Source organism: Symphodus melops, assembly GCF_947650265.1.
Source record: "Symphodus melops genome assembly, chromosome: 2".
NCBI lineage: Eukaryota > Metazoa > Chordata > Actinopteri > Labriformes > Labridae > Symphodus > Symphodus melops.
The window spans coordinates 21,266,248-21,282,536 of record NC_136692.1 but is presented as its reverse complement, the minus strand read 5'-3'; the positions used below and the strand labels follow the sequence as shown (position 1 = coordinate 21,282,536).

Sequence of the window (16,289 nt, the reverse complement as noted above, 5' to 3'; positions counted from 1 at the left end):
AAATCAAATGAATCAGTCAAATCATCGTCTCCATTTATTAAAAACAAGCTTAGAGTAGTGCCTAACAGAGAATCATGTGACTCGATATTGGCTAGTTCTCTCTCTGATATTTGACGATATAACTAGTTTTATTCACATATTATTCATTTCTATAGTTTTTTTATTTTTAATTTGTCAAATTCTAAGTAAATATTAGTGATTCCATGCAATACTGTTATACTCGCCAATATAGGTTTTTGTTTAACTGTAAAGAAAATATTTGATATGTTTGATAACTGCATTTGAGGGATTATAGCAATAAATGTGTGTTTTCATCTTTATCTCTATCTATCAATCCCTAACGATCAGGGATAGATCTAAAAAAAGATATCACGGAATCTGCATTTTCTCTCCCAAAAATCGGTATTAACTCGGTGTCATTCGGAGCCCTAGCTTAGAGGGTACCAAAGTCACCCAGAGTCTGATAAAAAGGTGTCTGCTACATCAAGGAGGACACTTTAGTTAGGTTTTCAAGTGAACTATTGGACAAACATATTGAATTACATTATTTGGTCCAAAAAACTGTTCTGGCTCAAACAATTAAATTCTGTTACAAATAAAAATCCATAAATACATTTAATGAGCTCGCAGAAAATGTCTCAAAGTAGTTCATATTCAACTTGTGACAAAATAAATCAAAGATGAAAATAAATATATACTCAAAATGTTTCTGTGCTGCTGTTAATGGCTTCACATGTTGAAGGACGTTAGTCTTCTGTCGTTTCAATGATTTATTTATTTCAGATAAACACAGGTGATGTCTGGGTAAAACAAAAATAGTTTTCATATCTTACTTTTAATAATATAACAATCTTTTTTCTTTAATTAAATATATGAATATTTGTTGCGATATCAACCATTTATGTTGATGAACATCCTCTCTTTACTTTATTTAAGCAGGTGCCTTGACTATTCAGCTCATGGGAAATTGAAAATAATCCTAATAAATGTATTTAATCCTGAATTCGGTGTACAAAGCACAGCAAAGACACGTGTTTCTCCTGCACAGTTTGTTTTGGCACCACTTTAAACTACACAAGAAGTTGTAAACACACCACTGACACATATCACCTTTGTAATTAGTTACAGGGGATGTAACAACTAGTCGCCTGTTGGACCAGTTACAGATAATTTGCAATATTGATTTTTTCTTGTTTAATTTGGCATCTAATCGCAAATATTTTCAAGCTGGAGCTTTGTTTTCTTCTCCAGAAACACCAAATAGAGATATATGTCTCCTTAACAGCTAAATGCACATGCTAGGTACTACTAGCACACCTGTGCTGTGCTTTGGTCAAAAAATAATATAATTCAAGCACCAGAGGTTTGTGACCCCGTATAAATGAGCCCTCTCAGAACACTCTGTTTTGGTGTGCGTCTCTTTAAATGCAACGAGACCCCCCCTAAGTTTTCCCAGTAAACATCACACCTCTGTAGTGACAATACAAATGGCAGACTTGCACAAACATTTTGCTCAAGGTTGGGGTTGAAGACAATGGGTAAAAAAAACTGGGGAGGGGAGGGTTGGGGTTTTTTTTTAGAAAAGTGAGAAAATCTAAAAGGGAGGATTTGTCTCTGTGTTATAAGACTTCTGCAGACCACAAACAAATGACTGGATGGGGTTATTTCACATGTTGTGGGCTTGTAGACACTCAGGTTACCCAATTAAACATTCAAAAACACAACACAACACAACACACACACACACACACACACAGCTGTTTCTCCTGTTAAATTAAAAGCCTATTATTGACCTTGCCTGTAGACTACAGTTGACTACTTGGTGGACAGTAGCAGCCAGCACACAGGGATGGGGGCTTTTGCTGCCCTCTAGATGCACCCTACAGCCCGGAGCCTTGGGGAGCCCTGGTAAAGAGATTAGTGTGTGTCTGTGTGTGTCTGTGTGTATGTCTGTGTGTTTACGTCTCCCCTTTTTTCCATCATTCCCTCACTGTAATCCTTAAAACCTCTAAATCCTCCCTCCTCTTCCTCCTTCTGTGCCCCAGGTCCTGATTTTTTTCTGTCCATCTGGTGTCAAGCAACAAATTGCAGCCATTCTCCACCTCTCACTGCACCATACATCAGAAATGTTCTCAACCTAAGACTTGTTTTGTATTGTTTGGGTTCTAATTGACTAACAGGTTAAAAAAAATGTTTTTGGTTGTGTCAGCCGATATCTCCCGCTTACAAGCCACAAAAACCGCAATGGCGGCAACACAATCCTTCAGAGAAATGGGGCGAATGAAATACAAAACTTAAGGTGGTTTGTTTTAGAACTTATAGACTGAGATTGTTTAATAAAGTCTTACAATTTACATTAAATTTAAGAGACACAGCTTTTTTTGTTGAGGATTTATCCTGATTAAAACCAACAAACAGAAGTTGTATTGCTGTCTGCAAAACCAAATTCCACATGTCCATTTTTACCTATAAAAACACAAGAGGCTTTAATCTACTGCAGCCACAACCAGTTAATTTGTTTGCAAAGTTGTGTGACTTTGGGTTTTAAATGATTAGCTCAGATAAAACAGAGGACAAACAAACACATTTGACAAGATGGTAGCAGACCAGAAAATTCTGTGTTCTGAGAAGAACAAAGTCTTTTTTATGGAATCTGATGGTGAGTGATATAACTGGGGTTTTTTTATTCAAGAAAATTAATCATCTGAGCTGTCTGTGGCTAAAAAAAAAAAAACAGTTTTAGTGGATGCATTTTCATTAAAGATTGCAGCCATAGAACCATCAGGTCCTAGCAACTGTAACAATCTAGAGCAATTCTGCAAGCTTTTTGTAGCCATAATTCATCTAGCCTAAAATATGTTTCAAAATGGGGACCCCGTTTTAGAAAAAACTTCCCCTTTAAATAATTTGATCAGTGTCACAGAAAACAACACTGCAGCCAGATGTGAGTAGCAGTGAAGTCGGAGAGTAGTACTACCTAAAAGCTTTTAACCTCAACACAAGTGGAAGCCTCGATTAACCACAACCAATCCCCCCCCAACCTTAAGGCTCTTTGTTGTGCCTCCACCCCTGTCTCAAATGTCTACAACCTCTCTGCTCAGCACATCAATATTTTATACATTATTTCTATATTTACATTTTGGAAACCTCAAAAGCACACAGGGGTGGATAGAAAAAAAGGTTCCCAGCTGTGCGAGGAGGAGGATTTTAACGTCACAGCAGCGTCAGGAAGGCTGGTCGCTGCTGTGCTCAGCATTTCACTCACTCCTCACATCATGACAGCTCCAGTCTCACATCCTCTGGATTAGGAAGTCAATGGAGGTTTAGCAAGTCAATGGATGGAGTGTGTGAAGTCTATAGTGTATTAGAAATGGACAAAGTGGTCGTTAAGAGTGTGAACGAGTGAGGGAAAGCCCAGGTGCTGACCTCTCACAGCCTGACAGATGATCAACTATGAAGCAGGTGTTTTGGTTCAGTCACACATCAGGACCTTTTCTCTTGCTGGAGGTTAAACTCAGCAAACATAAAGTCCAATATGAGTACAACCTTATCTCTGCCAGCTGCTCAGGGAAAGCTGCAACTTGATTGGACAGTGCTGACCAGGTAGATGTCATAAGGTTCTCAATGTCCTATTTGGATCGGACGATTCACTGCTGAGGGGAAGAATCGAATGTTTTTGGCTCACGCAAAATTAGAATGAAATTATTAAAGAGCTTGGATAGTATTAGTGTATTAATATGAAGTGGTGAATCACTTTAACTTTGCTTCATTAAAGTACACACTTTGGGTATTTTAGTGGCCTGCCTGGAACTTTTAATAATGATCATCAGAATAAATTTGAGATTCATTTCAATCATTTATTCAGCCAGTTGTTATGTCCAAGCTAACTGATTTATGGTGTGTTTGACACAGATGCTCCTGTAATTCATAGTTACTGTAAGAACCACAAATATCCAACAAAAACACAAAGTCGAGTTTGTTATTTCTTTAAGTCAACTCGTGTCAACCTGTACTAATCATGTGTTTGCCTTTTTTCTGTTGCTGATGTTAATTGATGTGGCTCACTGGCTAATTAGAAACTTCAGTTGATTAAGTGTTTCTCCATCTGTCAGACCAACAACCCCAGGCCTTTTGTTTCTAATATATGGACATTTGCTGTGATGAATAATTCACATGTGTGGCACCACATCTAGTTTTGTTGACTACTATCAAGAAGAACTGGTTAATCAATAAAAGCACAAAGAGTGTTTTTTTTCTTATAATAGATGCTCTATTGTAAGAAAAAAATGATGGAGGTGGAGATGGAGGTATAATTTAAACTGTGTTTGATTCAAACACTGATTAATGAAAAAGTTAAAATTATACAGTTAAATGATTGTCACTGACATCTGGATCAGACCAGATCTATTTTTTATATAGGTATCTAACCTCAAGGCTAAAAACTCATAATAATCAGTATGCTGGTTTTTGGCACTGATAGACTCAGATTATTGTCAAAATGTCTGATAACATGGCTGAAAATGTAATTTTAATGTGTTTAGTAGGATAGAACCTGAAGATGTAGTGTCTCATTTCACACAACAAGCATACAAACCAGCATTACTTGACATATGTACATGACATAAATACCTATAGCTCTCTCTCTCTCTCAACCTCTAACAACCCCACCCCAGCGCTCATGTTGAACAAGACCAGGTTAAGAAGTAGAGTACAACATGTATAAGGAGAAACAATAGAACGCTGCAACATTGGATTATTTGTGGTACAGGCAAAATTAAAAATAAATAAATTAGTAATCAAAAACAAGAACAGGTTGTTTTTATGGAAAGAAAATACATAGATAGATAGATAGATAGATAGATGGATAGATGGATAGATAGATAGATAGATAGATAGATAGATAGATAGATAGATAGATAGATAGATAGATAGATAGATAGATAGATAGATAGATTTGCGACCTTCAAGGCTATCAACCGCCATTGACAAAAACACATTTTGTTACTTATAGAACTACAGAACACAGGAGATGTTATTCATAACATCTGCAATACAGTCTGATTGAAACCATTTACTACCATTATTATTAATTATGTGCCTGGCTTATACATGTTAAATAGGGTGATTATCACTAAATTGCTCTCTGCCTTAATTTCCAGTCAGCATCTTGCATCAAAATCTTGCAAAATACACAGAAGCAAACATTCAAGACGGCCTCCTGCTCACAAGCCATTCTCGCATATTCCTGCTGCTCCCATCAATGATTAGCCAGATGATGAAGCCATTATTGACTGAACCTGAGCCTGTGCCTCATGGAACATTAAATACATCACTTCCTCTCAAGGGGGCCTCAACGCAGCTCTCACCCAGCATCACCTTCAGGCTGAAGGCAGGAAATGAAAACAACCATTAGAATAGAAGCTAACCAGAGTGCTGAAGCTATAGGATGCTGCACACCTGCTACAGCAAGACACTCACATGCCGGTGCAGGTGTGGACACACTGTCTGTATACTGGGGATATCGCTTGTGATGAAAACCCCCTGAGAGATCAAAGTGCTCAGTAACCAAGGCTTTTGTTGGAGCTGAAGCACACATAGCCAGACCTCAACAACAAACATAAGTATATCTTTCAGGCTTATTTGTATCGTTACACAGGTTTTTGATATTCTGTAACGGGTTGCCTATACTTGAGTATACGGGGATTTAAAAGGTATGAGGGCAATTCAGGTGTATTTTATCATCTGTAACGTGTCCGATTTAGGCCTGCTAAGATTTCCAACCACACCCCATCTTCCTCTTTGCGCCGGGGGAAGCAAAATGAGCGTACCCACCACCTCCACCACCGCCCGTCTGCCGAGGTTATAAAACGCTCCGGGCCTCTGAGCTATAATGTCATTGTTGTTGCCATTTTTTCTTACATTCACACAATCGCTCTGCTTTTGCATTAAGTCATTCTAACCCGCGTGCGTGCGTAAAATCAGAGCGCAGTTGGATGTGTAAACTGAGGGATGGGGTGCAGTCCCCATTGATGAAAAACGAGTGGGTGAGGGATGGAAAAATGCTATGATTCATCGCCAGCCCCCCCGACCCCCCCCCCCCCCCCCCCAATCCAATTTCTCCCTCTCTCTCTCTCTCTCTCTCTCTCTCTCTCTCCCCCCTCTCCAGCAGCACTGTCGCACCCCATCCACAAGGTCCTGTCTACACCTGTAACACGTTTGACCCTGTTTCGGGTCAACTCCATTGACTGTGATTGTATACTGTTTTCATTTAAAGATTGATTTCAGCAGAATCAAAGCTCATGAGACTACTTGTGACGGTGTTGAGCTGTTTATGGAGATGCATCTTTTTGGTCCTCTGCACAGCCTCACATTAGTGAAAACCTTTAGGGGATCCCATCAAATCATGATGAAGGCAAGCCTCGAAGTGCAGAGTGATGGGAGAGTAGAAAAAAGATGCATCGGTTAATGATTACTGGATGTGATGGGTGTGTAATGCTGGTAACACTCGTTATAATGGGTGTAAAAGGGACCTTTGTCGAACCGGAATTGTGTCGTTGTAAGCGTAACTTTAACATAAAAAGAAGAAAATTGTTGCCCTTACTTAAGCATGGCTTGTTCTTTATCTTCTTCCTCCTTTTGCCGAGCCATCACAGCCATGATGATCTTCCTCTCCTCCTCGGTAAGATGGCTCAGGTCCGGCAGATCCGGCATGGATGGCGGCGCGGTGGGTGGGCGAGGGCCACCCTGGGGCCCCACTGAGGCGGACATATTTTCCACCACCACCACCCCACCTCCTGCTTCACCTCGGCGAGTCGTTTCGGCTGACAGGTTTCCCGGAGCGTTTCCGAGCCACACCTCACGACCTGGTCCGCGCGCCGAGCGGCAGCCGCAGCTCCGGCGAATAGTGCAAGCCGCTCATGGTTGCAGGCACGCTCGATTGTGCTTTTGTTTATTCTCTATGGGTCTCTCGTCCCCCCCCACCCCCCGGCTGTCCGCCTCTCCCCTCCACTGCCCGGTTTCACTTAGAGCCCATTTCCGCTTTGACGCCGGGAGTTGAGTCGAGCTATAGGGGACCACTCTGCTGCTCTTGCTCTGTGGTGCCTACGCCGTCGTTGGACTGGAGCTGGATGTTGGGGCGGTATAGGCGGAGTCCGTGAGGCTTCTCCCTCTCTCTCTCTCTCTCTCTCTCTCTCTCTCTCTCTCTCTCTCTCTCTCTCTCTTCTCTCTCTCACACGCTCGCTCTCTCTTTTCTCACTCTCAGTCAACGGGAATGCAGCCCTGCCGCCTGCTCTCCTCTTTTAGCGGAGGCGCGCTTACTCATGTGAGAATGGGGTCCTCTCTACCATCACGAGCACAGCTTTTTACTGAAAATACACTCACTCACCCCGGTGTCCAACAACATTCTCTCTCTCTCTCTCTCTCTCTCTCTCTCTCTCTCTCTCTTCTGGAGTTCTGAAGTGGACAAATCTTAACATCTCGCGATAGTGTGATTATTTTATTTTATTATCATCATCTATTAATTTTCTTTATTTTTTTCTTTTTGGAGGGGGAATCACAAACCAAAGCCTGATTTAATAACAGGGGAAATTTACTCACGGTTTGTCCTAGACGCGTTCAGTCGATTTCAGCACCAGGGACAGCAGCCTCTGTAAATAGCACTACACGTTTTATTTTCCTGATATTCTTATCAATGACAAAATCGATACTAACAGTTTTTCCTTGTTAGATTTTAAGGTATCCAAGCAAACAAGCTCAGTAAACAATAGAAAACAAACCTCAGTTTCCTGCACGTGTTTAAGTTTATTTTGTTTCCCCGATTCTTTTTTAAGTCTGTAATTCATATTAAATGTTTTTGCCGTCACGTTAATGTTATTTAGTAGGCCATAGGTATATGTACTGAACGTGTTGTCTCTAACTCTGTTTCACTTTGCTGCGTGTAAAAATCTCGGGGACATGTGTGTGTCAAAAAAGAATTCATGATATAATTCATTAATATCGACTTGGACACAACGCATCTTATGTTAACATTAACCTATCCGAATTTATTGTTTTTACAACCCAGCCGATAGGCTCAAATACTCACCTCCCTGATCCTGTATTAAGCTGAGTCTATAAGCAACATTTAAAAACTCTATAAATCTCACAGCCCTGACAGGCTTTGTATGTCACTGTTATTGCTGTTCTTGTTTATAACTACTATTTTTTTTTCTCAACATGATTACATTTGACCTGATTAAGTTTAACCTAATATATCCCTCTTAGTTTATAGAAATGTTTATTCTGACTCGAGCAATGAGCTCGTGTCCTACAATAATCGTCTCAGTTACAACAGACCAGACCCTCTCTCCTTCCCTCTCAGCTCACTTTGCATTCTCATCAGACTCTCAGGCTATACCGACTCGCAGCTGGCACCGGTTTCTCCCGGATGACGTAATGCCGTGTGAGTGGCTGACTCCATCCAGCAGATGGCATTAACCCCAGCTTCCGTCAAGCAAGTGACGTCACCGAGGAGGTGACTGTACAACGGTGACGTCAGTTTCCCGTGGTGCAGAATTTTGTCATCATTTAAGTCGTGACTAGGGACCACCAGCTCTTTGATACAGAGTCGTTTAAAAGGCTGAGTGAATCTCTGCAGACTTTAGACTAAATATACCCTGAGCACGGTCTGGAGGTTTCAAAGCCTCTGAATTCACTTTTTTTTTAAATCAATATCAGATAATGCTATTAAATATACTGTAAAATATTAAACTAATGGATAACAAGTTTCTAGTGTTCCTATTGTAGAAGGGATTATTCCCCTTCCTATAATTGAAAGTGAGCCATGTTTGAAAAGTTTTCCAGTTATGTCTTCCCATGTACAGAGTTAATTAAAATGGCATTTGACTTTAGTGAAACTACATCATAATCATCTCATATGTAAATCATGCTTAGCACACAGAAAACATTCTTGCTGTATATGGAAATCTAGATAAACCTTTGAGGCTGCAAGTACAGACCTTATTTCTCTAAGACAGACAAGACACATTTTTCTTATCAGCCTGATGTGCACACGTGGATATGTATTGCACATATATTTCAGTTTTACACATAGAATGTTGTCTTGTTTGAGCAGACAGAGAGAAAATATAAAGAATGGCCTTGGAGAGCAAAACAATAATGTAGGACAGAAATAATAAGAGAAAAGTCAAACAACAGTAGTGCTTTAAGTAGGGGAGCCCTCCACTGGATAAGGGCGGCATTGTACCTGGTTTCTCAAGAAATCAGAAAATAAATAAAATACCAGAATTAAAGTTTAAAGTCGAGGTTAAAATCACTCATGGAGTTTAAATTCAGAACAATTGTTGACGTGTTTGTCTTGAATATTCTTGGTAATGCTTAGATATAAGCAAAGGTGAATTGAGTCACAGTCAGTGGATTTTTCAGTAGTCTTTAATATATTTAGTAAAGACATAAAAACATTTTCTATACTCAGCTCACGTTTTGATCATTGAGTAAAGTGACTTTGCTGTGATACAGAAACTCCTGAATCTGTATACCCAAAGCTAAATAATGTGAATGTACTGACATCTAGTGGTAGAAAGATGTTACTACAGGCTAGAAACTTTTTTTCAGGCTTTTTCATGCTTGAATAACGTTTTAAGTAAGTTAGATTGGGGCTGTAAAAAACCTTGTAATGACATGATACTCGGATTATGATAAAAGCCCAAATCACTGTTGGCCACAAAACAATTATTGTACTCAATTCTGCAATCATAGTTTTTAAGAGTAAGTCCTGCAATGGAAAAGTGAAATTTGAAAATATTAGATTTTATTCACTTTGGAAGAAAAATGAACAATAAGTCTTTAGTTCCCTGTCCTGACCCCACTTTTAGTACAGTCCCCCTGGGGTGGATGCAACACCCCTGAGTACCTCTAGTAAAGCATGTTTGGCCATTTCATGTCATATATTAATATTTGTCTGAGAACCAAATATGTTATTTCAAATAATGTATGAAATAAAAGCATCTTCATGGAGTCAAAAGAAATACCAAAGACAAAGAAAATAATCAGTGGTATTTCAGGAGGCAATTTTGGGCTGGATAATCTGTGCATACTGAAATACAATCAAAACAATTTTATTTTAGCCACGGACAAAAATCTTCCAACAAATTTAAAAACATTCATGTAATCTTATTTTATGAGGTTTTATGAAAAAAGAAACATCTAACCATCAGCAACATAAAGATGTTGGGAAACATGACTGCTTTGGAATAATAAAAATCAGGTTTCCTCGGTTTGGTTTCAGAGTTCAGATAGGCGTTACATCCAATAGTCAATGGTTAGTAACAGAAAAAATAAACAGGGCCTCTGGGATTTTTTTTTGTTTTGTAATTTTGGCTTGGATCTGTTGGTATACTGTCCATCTAATTTTTGATGATCTCTGAGTCCACGTCTTCTGTACGGCTCACCACTTTTCCATCGACAATCTCCTCAATAACGACCCTCCTCCTCTGGGTAATGACTGGTTTAGCTGCAAAAAAATACAATATTTAAATCTTAAATTGTTTGTGTAGAGCTCTCGCATAATCTGCAAGTTATTAATTATTCGTACCTAAGATAATAAAGAGTACTTATTATTGAAATTACTAAACATGCCTTTCCCTAGTGTGGAAGAAAACTTACGTTTGACAACTTCTTCTTTTTTGACGGTTGTAGTCCTTGTAACAGTGGAAGAACTTGACCTGTGGGGACACAAAAGTGAAGTTTGTGGCATTTAAATATCAAACGAAAATTAAGCATTTAGGAAATATTCTTATCCACCCTCTCTCATGCCAAGAACAGGGGAATATTACATTAATAATAAAGCTAAAGTTACTAGTTGGTTAGTTTAGCTTTCAAAAATGACAAAAGAAAAAAGAGAAACCTTCTAGCACCTTAAAGTCTACAATTTTTAAACATTTTTAAATGTGCTGATTTTATAACTTTTGCAGAGGTCCATATCATCTAATTGCTTTATGTTTCAAAGCTTATGCTAAGCAAGGCTACTGTTCTTTTGTTTAGCATCATATTAGTAAGGACATTGGTTCATTTTGTAATAGAAATCTCCCTTACTTCAAATCTCCATCCAGCAACCTTCTGTACTCAGCGATCTCCATCTCCAGTCTCGTCTTGATGTCTAATAGACGCTGGTATTCTTGGGATTGCCTCTCGATGTCCGCTTTCATTTGAGTAAGCTCATTCTCCAGGCTGTTGACCATGCCTTGGAGCTGATTCAGCTGAAGGTTGTAGCGAGTCTCTGTCTCCTCAAGCTGGCCTTCCAAAGCACTTTTCTTCACAATGAAAAAAAAAGAAGATGTAAGGGCTAACAGAACACCCGACTTAGGTTGCCTCAGGTTAAAAAAGTAGTCAGACATGTTTGGTATGTGTGTTGTAGTCAGACATGTTACTATGGTATGCGTGTTGTACAATTCAGACATGTTGAACTTGATTTTGAAAAGTGCAGGCTGCAGTTACCAGGCTGTACTGGGACTGTAACTCAATCTGCAGGGCCTGCAGGGTCCTCTTCAGGTCGTTGATCTCAGTCCTTGAGGACTGGAGGGTCTCTGTGCTGGTTTCCAACTGCTTGTTCAGCTCATCAAACTAGAAGATAGGAAAAAATGGTTTATATCCTGTATTTATAAATGTTTTGATAGTCAGTTCAGTGAAGACGGAAGATGAGCTCAGTTTTATGGGGTTAAATGTTTCCTACAGTATGTTCACCTCACCTTGCCCTTGTACCAGTCATCCATTTCACGGCGGTTCTTCTCAGCAATCTTCTCATATTGAGCTCTGATACCATCCATGACCTGGGACAAGTCATCCTGAGGTTTGGAATCCACCTCCACGTTCACAGAGTTGGTGTTCATTTGGTTACGCAGGGCTGCAAGTTCCTACAGGTTGGAAAGAAGGAGTTGTATAGTTAGGTAATATCAAAGATGTAACCAAAGCATAAAAACAAAGGACACTAAGAGGATCAGACAACAGTTGAAGTGGACCAATGAATCTTTCAAAAGATAAAGAAAAAAAACAATTCCTGTTAAATAACATAGTTTTAAGGCTTTATGACCCTTTAACTATTTAGCTTATACTATCTTATGTTGGCACAGTTTAAATTGATAGATATTGTCAAAGTGACAATATTGTGACACTTCCTTGTCTTAGTCGTTTTACTACTTCTGCAATTATACTGTGTTTTTCAATTATCCTGTAGGGACAACATTTTATTAATTGATCTATGAGTCATCATTTGTGGCAGCACCCTTGGGCTTTTATCAGCACCAACTTTGAGGTACAAATCTTGAACGCATAGCAGAAAATCAAGTTACCGGTATGTAAATATTAAGATAGCATTTATTTGAGGTTTTGCCAAATACTTGACTAATTGTCCCAACTATTAATGTTGCTTTTGTTGTAGGATTAAGTGAGTCCAGAGCCCTTCATTTCTAAAAACAACATGTCCCAAAACATGATTTATTGTTTTCCAGAGCAGAAATGATACAATGGAAGACCTCTTAAATATTTGCTATCTTTGACAATGAAGCATTTTGGTGAAGTTTTTTTGTATAAGTACTTTGTAAATTAGTTTGGATAGGAAACAAGCTTGCTGATTCCGTACATGTACTCAAACCTATCCTTCTACACTCACCTCTTCATGATTCTTCTTCAGGTAGACCAGCTCCTCCTTCAGACCCTCAACCTGCATCTCCAGGTCAGAACGGGCCATAGTCAGGTCATCCAGGACCTTGCGCAGTCCCATGATGTCTCCTTCCACTGAAGTGCGCACTGCCAGCTCATTTTCATACCTGTTGAAAGAAATGCACAGACATTTATACTGCTGTATCTGATCAATTACTGTTACTAACAACATTAACAACCAAAGAAAAACAGCTGAAACCAAAACCAGTTTCACCACTTTAATCATTGTGTTGACCATTACACCCCAGAGACGATTATGTTAACTTAGTCTGCAACTACAAAATAGCAAAATAGTGTTATTGTTTTTTTGACAACACAGGACAGATGTAACCTTTTCACTCACTTGATTCTGAAGTCTTCTGCTGCCAGTCTGGCGTTGTCGATCTGCAGCATCAGCCTGGCATTGTCCTGGGTGGCAAGACTGATCTAAAATAGAAAGGGGGACATTGTCAGTATTTCCTTCTTCCCATTATGGTACAAGCACAAAGGTGTGTTTGTGAAACTAGGCTGGTGCTGGGCTGGGAGGCTTTGATGATCAGTAGAATAGTGTTCTTTATGCCTGACTTTGATGGCATCATTGTAACCAAATTAACTCATTGAGTGTTCTCCTTTCTAAATTGTCTGCTTGTAGCTAGAAGTAAGACACAAAAATGACAACACCAACAAAAACCAAATAAAAAACGCTTTGATTGTCAAGTCATGTCTCATAAAGGTTAATATTGGTCTAAAGTTTTACGATGAATGAGAATTAAGTGTCATGGGATCACTGATCCACACCCGGATTTCAAATGACTGAGTAAAACTCCTGACTGGACTTTATAGACTGATGTAACAGACAATTGAAGGCACTTGTATACTCAGTGACATGTAAAGTCCTCTTTGGTGCAGCATCTTGAATGAGGCCAAATGAGGTAAAGGTTTGACTTCAAGCACTTGATGGAATAATTCATGTTTATTGGATCTCTTTTAAGCTTGTTTTATTGCGTCCAATACAAATAATAATTCTTTTTATTTGAGAATCTTTCAGAAAAAGATAAATACAACAAATCTAGTCTATATTATTAAAAATGTCTTTAAGTAAAATGAAGAGTTTGGATATTGGGGGACAAACGAAATAAATAAATAATACATTTAGTTGTAATATTCATAATAAAGCCTACCTACCTACCTACCTAGGCTATATTAAGGACACTATGGTTTGTCTTAAACACAATTTTACAGTTGTAAAAAAAGTTATAGCCTATTGAAAAATATGTTGACATTAAAACCTTGTAAAGAGGAAGACTTACCTTCTTGCGGAGGTCTTCGATGATTGCCTCGTACCTGCTGTAGTCCCTGACAGTGGGCTTCTGCTTGTCGTACCACTCGCGGATTTGACGCTCCAGCTGCGCATTAGCGGTCTCCAGAGAGTGCACCTTTTCCAGATAGGAGGCCAAGCGATCATTAAGGTTCTGCATGGTTTGTTTCCCGTTGCCAGAAGAGTTGACATTGCTGCCGCCACCTCCGAAAGCTCCTGACAGATCAAAACCAGCGCCAATGCCGTTGGAGGCATAAGACACCTTGACGTCCCTACTACCTGCACCGCCATAGACGCTTGAACCCCGCCTCGGACCCGTGCTTGAGGGCAGAGAGAACGCGGAAAATGCGGATGACTGGAACAGGGACATAGTGACTTCTCTTCTGACGCAGGTACAGATCGCAGTGAAACCCTGTCAAACACAGCGTGTGGTGTGGAGGAGATGGCACTGATCGGACCGTCAAGGTTTTATAGCCACCTCCCAGGGCGAGGGGAGCGGCCGAACAGGTGGGTGGAAGGACGAGCATCACAGGTGTGACCACAGGGCGTGGAGGGCTGGCTTTCGGGTTTACTGCCCACAATATTTAGCTTAACGGCTGTCAGAGCGCGTTTCTGTAAGTCGGTTAAACCTGTATTGTTCAGTCAAGTTGTCACTTTTAATTAAGAATCGACAGAGAAAAGAAATAAGAAGGCTTCTGCATTATGTTGACTTTACAAACTTGCATCATCATCATGAAAATTGTGTCTTCTTTTACCCTTAAGTCAACACCAAAAGAAAAATGTCTTACATAAATCAGGGACAAGGCAAGTGGTTAATGACTGAGTTTTGTCCATTGCCTTGTCCTAGATTAAATTCAGCTCTACCTAAATGGAACTTGTTGGCTTGCCTTTTGAACAAATAAATGTTGTGTTATCAAGCTAATACAGCAAAGCAGTAATAAGTGTGAGACAAGTACAACATTTCCTTTTTTTCTAAGTTCATTATTTTGTATAGTTGCTTTATGATTTGCATATATTCCAATGTTTCAAGCTTCAATATATATTCTAACCAAATACAGACCGAGGAATTCACTAAGAACTCATAAACAACGAATGACTGAGCTCTGCAGTTCTCTTAGATAAAGCCCACTATATGCTTTGTTTTTGTTCGATGATATCATTCAGGTCTAAGTTGACGAGTCTGTCAGCATCTTTTAAAACAAAAACAGAGCATTTATTTTGATGACCAAGGCCGGAATGTTATTGAGATCTCGGATGATAGCTCTCTTTCTTTATCATCATAAAAATGTCAATCTACCGTGTAGCTTCTCATAGTCACTGCCAAGAGGCCTTGTTTGAAATACTGATAATCTCTCAAACTGAATGAAATCCAATTCCCATGAAACTTGTCTCTTATCATAATAAACAGCATGTATCTATGTACAATTATAATTATTTCTATTCACCCCTAACTGCCTTGTAGTAAGTGGGTGAACAAGCGGCTGTTGCCTTAAGTGTAATTAATCAGTGTTTTTTACATGGTCAGTAGACATTTTAGAAACCTCCAGCAGTCAGGTCTTCAACGAGTGTTTCCTTTGGCATAATAGCAGTATTGACAGTTTCTCCTTCAATCATTTTTCAGGAACCGATAAGTACTGACATTATGATACCTCATCTGGAAAATCCAAATATTATTAGGTAAGCTTCTTGTATATCAAAGGATCAGAATTGGCAAACAAATCAGAGGCTTAAACTCTATAACAGAAAAAAAGATTAAATACAATCTCATAACTGTGGCATGATATTATAGTTTGAACAGCTCCTTAGTTTGATGCTTTTGTAATAATTATTTTAGGATGGATAAAAGATTAAATGACAAAGGGGATACAGTAATAATCATTTCTGAAATCGAAGTTGTTTTGCATGTTCCAGTTGACATTAAACCAGGAGTCTAAGGAAATGTTAATCCAGAGTTACAATGGCACATAAACAAATAGTAAGTGCAGTTTATGTTACTTAACACTAGAAGACTTTTTAGAGCACTAAATCAGACACCATCTCACAAATAATAATAACTTCATGCATTTTTTTAAACAGGTTACTAACAGCAAACAATAGCAAAACAAATGCACACATGAACTAATACACATAATCAAGCAAATATGGAGGTATTTTAAATTAACACAAGACACCTGTTTCCAATTGAAAGGCAAGTGCCAAAAAATAAGAAACCCCCATCCCAACAACGAAAAGACTGAAAGGAGAAAAGAAAGGAGAGTCTGCAGGAGGATGTTAGAAA

General features: G+C 39.1%; 2 protein-coding genes across 6 annotated transcripts in view; both read right to left on the bottom strand.

The window, feature by feature from the left end:
* The window catches only part of rims1b (regulating synaptic membrane exocytosis 1b), a 76,474-nt gene extending 69,267 nt beyond the window's left edge, over window positions 1-7,207 (bottom strand). For 2 of the 5 annotated variants that reach the window (XM_079337745.1, XM_079337746.1), the window contains exon 1: window positions 6,602-7,207. In XM_079337745.1, the coding sequence (XP_079193871.1) occupies window positions 6,602-6,768 (167 nt within the window). In that variant the 5' untranslated portion in view covers window positions 6,769-7,207. The remainder of the gene's footprint in view (window positions 1-6,601) is intronic. The other 3 variants (XM_079337747.1, XM_079337743.1, XM_079337742.1) reach the window with 2 other exon arrangements.
* Window positions 7,208-9,411: 2,204 nt separating this feature from the next.
* krt97 (keratin 97) lies at window positions 9,412-14,436 on the bottom strand. Its single transcript, XM_079338135.1, has 8 exons — window positions 14,004-14,436; window positions 13,058-13,140; window positions 12,665-12,821; window positions 11,745-11,909; window positions 11,494-11,619; window positions 11,092-11,309; window positions 10,663-10,721; window positions 9,412-10,510 (listed from the first exon to the last, which is right to left on the bottom strand). The coding sequence occupies exons 1-8, from the start codon at window positions 14,379-14,381 to the stop codon at window positions 10,404-10,406; spliced, it is 1,293 nt and encodes a 430-aa protein (XP_079194261.1). The 5' UTR covers window positions 14,382-14,436; the 3' UTR covers window positions 9,412-10,403.
* Between the last annotated feature and the right edge of the window lie 1,853 nt (window positions 14,437-16,289).